Genomic DNA, 6,694 nt, shown 5'->3' with positions numbered 1-6,694 from the left:
TGGGGTGAAGTTGCGCAAGGAAAAATGTTGCAAAATGATGGGCTGAAATCGCGTGCGGCTCTCTTTATAAAAGGCTTCCAACTGCTGCTTTTGAAGATGTCAATGCAAGCAAAAGCTTATTCTGCAGTTTATCATCGCAAAATTGTTGGTGAGGTTTTTCACTATTGGTCGTCTAATTTGAATCAAGGGCAATGGCCTAGATCATGCCAAGTGACTTCTCCTAGGCTCAAGAAACTAGAAAAACACATCAGGCTTACCAAATAAAGATGTACAATGCTATGATGCCATTTGAGAGGCACACAATCTTGAGTGGTAAGTTCGTTTTATTGGCATGTTCGCGTTCTACGATTCTTGAAAATATTCGCTCCTTGGTGTTGAGGACCACCCCATTTTCGTTACATAAGAAGGTCAAAATGTGCACCCAAGTGATTGAAATTGCATCGCAAAACTCAATGTCCACGTCGTAGAGAGCCTGCTCAGTGCCCTCCTTCTGGGCGTCCTCGTGGCTCACCTCCACCTCTCTTTGCAACAAACATTACATCGTAGTGTATGTTTAACGTAGATGTATGTATACATCTACTTGGGAGACCCATGTATGTATAAATGGGTCTCCCAACTCATCATTGTAAAGAGACGCGTTTCACATTGGGGTCGAAGTGCGGGGTCCGTCGGAGCGGGATCAAATTTTCCCACCATTTCTTCAAACTAAAGTTGAGGAGGGAATCATCATATGTTAAAAGAAGGGAGCTCACTAGCTGCTACTTCAATGGCGTCCTTCGCCTCTTCTGCGTCAACCGCTTCTTTGTAACCAGTACAAAGCTTCCGTCTGCTCATCCATCTTGACAAAGCTCCGGCTCGTTAGAATCATGAATCCCCCGACTCCTTACCCTGGTATGCTGCCTCTTGACCTCCAACAACTTGGTTGGTTTTTTGTGATTCGTGCGTAGACAAGCTACTCCCTTCCTCATCCTTGCGTTGCATGATAACCTTCTCGCAGAAGCAATCTCTAAATCTCGCTTGTGCAGTCATTTCTGCTAATACATTCATTCACTCGGTTGAATTTTGCACTCCGCACCTTTAGATATCAAAGTCTGCTTGCGTGCCTTGTTTTTTTCAGCATGCTAGTCTATCTTTCTCCTTTTTAAGCTTAAGTGCCGGCCTCGTCTTGCCAGCTTCTGCACGGTCCAAATCAAAGAGCCAGAATGAATTTCGAGAGACCGCCTTTCGTGAAATAAATGCAAGGGCAAATACCATTTCCAAAAGGTGCACAATGATCTTCTTGCTGGAGATGCACATGTTACATACCAATTCTCAATTTATTCTGTATATTAGTTTCACTCTGAAACCTCGTGCTGATTGTTGTGTGCACTAAACAGTGCACAAGATCCTTTTACTGGAATCAAGAAGATGGAACTGGAGCAAACAGGAAAGGGTGGCTCAAAGACACCTAATGCCTCCAGGCGCTATTCTGTGGCCTCAAAGTTTGCAGGTCCTAAAGCTGACAATTTCAACAATGTCTCAAATGCTTTACAGTCCAAGCCTATGCTCAACAAGCGGGCTTCTCTTCAAGCAGTAACGAATGAACCTCAAATTCATGGTGCCTCAACTCAAATTGGACCAACACTCTCCAAAAGTACAGCAGCTCTCTCATCAAAAATTTCTGCTAAAGCAACTACTACTTCCTCGCAAGGAAGCATTCCAGGGGCTCTTCATAGGAGGCAGTCTCTTGCCTCTGGGCAATCTACTAAGCCCCACAAGCCTTGTGCAGATTTGTTCAAAAGGCCAGCACTAGGCTGTGGAAAAGCAGACTCGACGCAAACTAACTCAAACAAATCAAGGGGAATGCTGCTCAAGTCTGCTTGTTATTGGGTGGAACAGGTGAAGCTTGCAGAAATGTTGGAAAAACATTCGGTGTCAATTGGCTTCTTCCGCTTGGCAGTAGAATGTGGAGCTGAGGTGAGTAGATCTACCTGCTTAGGAGTTTAAGGTCGCATCTTTCAATCAAATCCTCAGCCCTTCGCCATGTTTTTTTTTCTTTTATACAGCCAATAGACCTGTTAAAAGTTGAGTTGATTGCTTTTGTCGAGAGATACTCAGTGTGGTCTGACACCATTCAACAATTGCTTCGATGCTATGGTGTTACTCCTGAAGATCAAGAAGCCTTGGCTTCTAGACTAGCAGTCTCTCATATGAAGCAATCATCTCCATGTGCAACTCACAATTGCAATTTTTCAGCTGACAAAGAGCCTGGAGACCAAGTTTGCCAAGAACTTAAGAAAAGCTTAGGTAATTGCCTTTAAGCTTTTTTTTCTTGGTGCTACAGCGAGTCCATTTTAATGTATCACATACTACACCTTTTTAGTTTAGATTGGTGTTTTTCTTTTAGAAAGATAAAGCACACAGTGACCTGGGCATGGCTATGGGAGAGTTTTTTTGATCTGAATGGGTCTTTTGTAAGGGTGGTATAGAACTTAAGCTAGCAATGTTTGCAACATGCCACAGTTCTGTGACCTGAGTATTTGCTTAGAGTATTGTGCTATACGTATGTTGAAAAATGCCCACAGGTGATAGCCTTATAGTAATGTATTTATGTGAGGCGTGTTGGGTGACTGGCTGCTGATCCCAACAGCACCACCTTTTTGCAGTATTGACCAACTATAAGTTCAGAAAATGTAGGAGTGGCAGCCTCCCAGGTTAGATATCAAAGTTCACCAGGTTATAAGAAATGGGGTCCTAGCTTGTAATCGTTTGGCTTTGAAGGCTGTCCAAAGCAATTCCGTATTGTTCCTGCATATTTTTTGGAAGAACAAACTGAATGATGGGTCAACAGCAGCTCCACCCTCTTAGCACGAGCACATCTACTCCAGCCGGCCAGCTAAAAGGCATCTCGCAGGGGCGTCTGCTTACGTGGCTCACGTTTTTTTTTGGACGACAAGCGGCTGCTGGCCGTCGTAGCCCACGCCCCACCTCCTCCAGCAACTGCGAGTGCTTCCTGCCATCCAATCAGTGCATTGCTTTGCTCTTTCAATCACTGGCCGACCAGCAGCCGGAGTGTGTGGGCAAATCGTGGCTGCCAAGCTGCTGCCCGGCACGTTGTGCTAGAGCTATCTGTAGAAGAAGCCCAGTAATAGCTTTATTTTAATAAGGACATATAACCTATTGGCCTAACTTTGATTTAGTCTAGCACATGTAATACTTACTGTTTTTTCACAGATCAAGACTTTACCGGTGCAATGGAAAAAGATCCAGCAGGGGGCACCACAGAAGAGGTAAATTTACTGTTTCACTCCTCGCCTCTCTTTTACAAAGTTGTCTTTATAAGACTCAATTAAATGTGGAGAATTGACGTCGTTATGTTCCTGTTTCTGTAAACGACTAACACATCAAATCTGTGCAGGAGGCTCCAACGGCAGATGAGCAGCCAGTCCTTGGTATGACAGGTGACAAACTCTTGATTTTTGTGTGCGAGTATGTAGTCTCAGTGGATTGTGACTCTCGTAGATTTGTGCACTCAACAGGGCTTATAACGAATCTGGATGCAGAGAGTATTACGAGGGAAGTTGTGTCATGTATAATGTCCAGTCTGAATCACAATGATGGTTGCAGCAATTGCAACAATGATAAATATCTTCAGTCAAAAACTGATTTACCCACGAAAAGCTCTGAGCAGAAAGATCATTCAGGTGTATCTGCAAATTGTCCCGTCTCCATTGCAGAAAGTATCTCTGATCCTAACTCAGCATTTCAGGAAGAAGCTACATCGAGTGAATCTCTGCCAAGTCTCAAAGTTTGGAATTTGATGCCCACCGCCACTTCTCCTTCTATACCAGCTGGTCAAGAAGTTATTATTAGCCTTGACAGTGATTTGAATGACTCTACTAGCACATCCAGAATAAGCGGGGAGGAAATGTGTGTCTCAATGGAGCTAGTCGACACTTTAAGTGATGACCTGCGGTCAAGCGATCCTGCTCTTTCTTCAGCGGAGAGTAATTTTCAGGCTACTCAGACAATAACTGAAGTTCAGGAAAATTTGCTTGAAGACCTAGAGGCTACTACAAATAGCGGTGAGACCGTGATATCATGTGAAACGCATATGGATTTGCCCCAAAGTTCAACTCACAACAAAATCCAGAACAATGCCTCTGGAAATGTGCTAATATCTAAGAGACGTGGAAATGATTCTAGGGACAACATAAGCAAGAATATGTCCATGAAGACTAAGACTGAGTTACCTGTTCTGCCAGCGCCTAATGAACCGAGAATTCAAGGCAATAGAAGAACGAGTCATGGCTCAAATGAAAGAAATTCAAATATGAAAGAAAAATCAGCTCCTGTATCTGATACAACTACAGCAGAAAGCCCAGCTTCAAGCAGTGACAAGGCAGCACCTTCGGCTACTCTGCAGTCTAGACGTCCCTCTGTATTAACACCCAGATCTTCTACGATTGCTCAAAGGCACAATCTGGATACAATCTCAAGGACCCGCAGTAAGGGCAGAATTTCTCAACATACGGAGCAGGGTAATGAGGCTCTGCAGATGCAGTTGACGACCCCAGTTACTGAATTGGCAGGAATAGTGGCAACTCCAAGGCAAGATGGGAAAGCAGAAGAGGGAGACGGGACCAAACAGGTCTGATTGGTATTCTAGATGCATTTTGAACACTATGTTTGTTGTACTGAAGCATTTTGTGGGTAGAAGGTCATTGTGCCTTGATAAAGATTTTTTTTCAGCATTATCTCCAGGTGGGGGGTAGGGTACCTTTCGTGTCTCCATAAATAGCCATGGGCCAGGACTAGGCAAGGCCCATGAGTCATTTGGCAAGAGCCATGCGTAGGCAGTGATGAACCCTCAAGTAATGCAGGTTGGGGATTACCAAGTTTCTTGCTGGAATGCTACACTGGCTTAAGGACTAGAGCCCTAGCAATGAGACCACATAATCAGAATGAAATTGTTCCTCGTCTAATGTGGCTGAGTCATTTTTGCTCTTAGTGAGCCTGTACAGATGGCTGCATTGATCATGAAACCATAGCCCTGACACTGACGAGTTTGCAGCTGAGTTTCTGGAGGGAATTTACCTTGAAACATATACCTACCTGTTTGACCAATCGATTGAAAATATTGCCCGCATTTTAGTTTTCTATGTAGCTGTCAGTGATGCGGGATGTGAGTTTAGGTGTCCCTTGCTGTTGAGCTAGACTTGACAAAACTTGAATCGGGTATGAAGCACCACTAGATCGATGAGTAAGGTTTTGCATTCAGAAAATCAAATTTGATTGTGCAATATTATTTGTGTAGCTGCTGCCAATAAGTGATTTTTGACAACAGGATTTTCTGCGTATAGTGGATGGCACAGGGATTCGAGCTATAAATGATACTGACTTGATGGTGACACCAGGTATGTGGATGTTTCAGGAATGCATAACACTAATGTAGGAAACTGATTTGGAATCAGTTCTCAATTTGACTCTGCAGGTTCTGCGGGTGTAAGACGATCAGCAAGACTAATAAAGCCTGTTGGAGTTTCTACTCCCAACTCTGTCTCAACACCTCATCTGCTAGGGCGCCTCGGAACTCCAAGACAAGCATGAAGCGCAGAACATCATGTAATCTTCTGTGCTCAATGCAGATGTCGCCAAAGCTCGGTGTCATAATTTCTACAGTATATTATCCTTAGGAATGCAGCTTCACATCTATAGGAGAGCTCTTGTAGGAGAGCTCTTCATACCTGAGTATGTTTGAGCCTTCAAACCTAGGAATGAAAGGCAGGCTTAGCCACATCAGTAGTATTAGCTTCCTGGATCCCTGTAATAGTGTAAATACTAAGCTTTGTTTGTTTTTTGGATATGCCATCCTGGGCTTTTACTCACCCACACCGACACTCAATCAGTGCAATTTGATACTTTTATAGCGAATAAGATATAAGAAGCTCCTGTTGGTCAGAGTCTTCTCAAAACTCTTGTAGTTAGTACCATATATCAAGCAGCTACTTGCTATTTATATCGGTTCATAGATCAAAAATCACATGATTGACTCCTTTCGGGCCTCTTGAGACTTCGGGGCCAAGGAGGCCCCAGAGACTTTGCACATTGAACAGAGAAAATCAGAGGATATGGGCCCATGAGCAACATGTTTGAGTTTTTTGGCCTATATAGGGCCTATTCAAGGAATCCTCTGATTTTCTCTGCACATTGAACTGGTAATGTGCAGAGAAAATCAAATATTTTAAATGTAAGCTTGTGCTTTCACGGAGGACAGCTTCTCTCACAAACTTTGAATTTTCTTCTTTTCCTTGAGAAGTGCACTATCTAAGCTTATGTCTTAGGTAAATACAAGGTAGACCATTGTGAGATAGTGAAAGGGGACAGAGAAGTGGGTCACACTCTCTTTGTCATCCTCTTATGTAGGCCTTTGATACTTTCACCTTGTTTCTCATTTACAATCTTTGAGCATGATCTTTCCAGACTATACATGGCTATCAGCTTCGCCTCGATCATAAAGTAATTACCATATAAAAGTAGGATTAAAAATTGCCATACTTTCATGATTGTTTGCATAAGTCTCTTGAAATCCATCTAGGAAAATAAGTTAAGAGTCTATTTCAACCTATCTTTCACCAAACAGTTGTACAAGATTCCTCTTGTTTAGAGTCTTGTCTCACTTAATGTGACATTTGAAATTTTTGGACTTTCTATT

General features: G+C 43.1%; 1 protein-coding gene across 2 annotated transcripts; it reads left to right on the top strand.

The window, feature by feature from the left end:
• Positions 1–672: 672 nt before the first annotated feature.
• LOC147422031 (microtubule-associated futsch-like protein) lies at positions 673–6,405 on the top strand. 2 transcript variants are annotated; one of them, XM_086503325.1, is made up of 9 exons: positions 673–891; positions 1,173–1,263; positions 1,377–1,956; positions 2,046–2,286; positions 3,214–3,269; positions 3,398–3,431; positions 3,519–4,630; positions 5,327–5,396; positions 5,474–6,405. In XM_086503325.1, exons 1-9 carry the CDS (start codon positions 867–869, stop codon positions 5,587–5,589), a joined length of 2,325 nt encoding a protein of 774 aa, XP_086359451.1. In that variant the 5' UTR covers positions 673–866; the 3' UTR covers positions 5,590–6,405. The 2 variants fall into 2 exon arrangements, with proteins under 2 accessions (XP_086359451.1, XP_086359450.1); XM_086503324.1 differs by having other exon boundaries at positions 674–891; positions 3,398–3,440; positions 5,474–6,398.
• Positions 6,406–6,694: the final 289 nt, after the last annotated feature.

This window comes from Adiantum capillus-veneris, chromosome 27 (assembly GCF_014529385.1).
Source record: "Adiantum capillus-veneris isolate H3 chromosome 27, ASM1452938v2, whole genome shotgun sequence".
Classification (NCBI taxonomy): Eukaryota; Viridiplantae; Streptophyta; class Polypodiopsida; order Polypodiales; family Pteridaceae; genus Adiantum; species Adiantum capillus-veneris.
Note: the sequence above shows the minus strand (reverse complement) of the source record. Positions and strands in the feature narration are given on the sequence as shown.

What these genes read in the sequence shown, in the direction of transcription:
- LOC147422031 (XM_086503324.1), top strand. Translation starts at nt 867, where the DNA reads ATGAATCCCCCGACTCCTTACCCTG. An exon ending in AGAACTTAAGAAAAGCTTAG is followed by an intron (nt 2,287 to 3,213) that starts GTAATTGCCTTT and finishes GTTTTTTCACAG; the next exon opens with ATCAAGACTTTACCGGTGCA. An exon ending in CAGGGGGCACCACAGAAGAG is followed by an intron (nt 3,270 to 3,397) that starts GTAAATTTACTG and finishes AAATCTGTGCAG; the next exon opens with GAGGCTCCAACGGCAGATGA.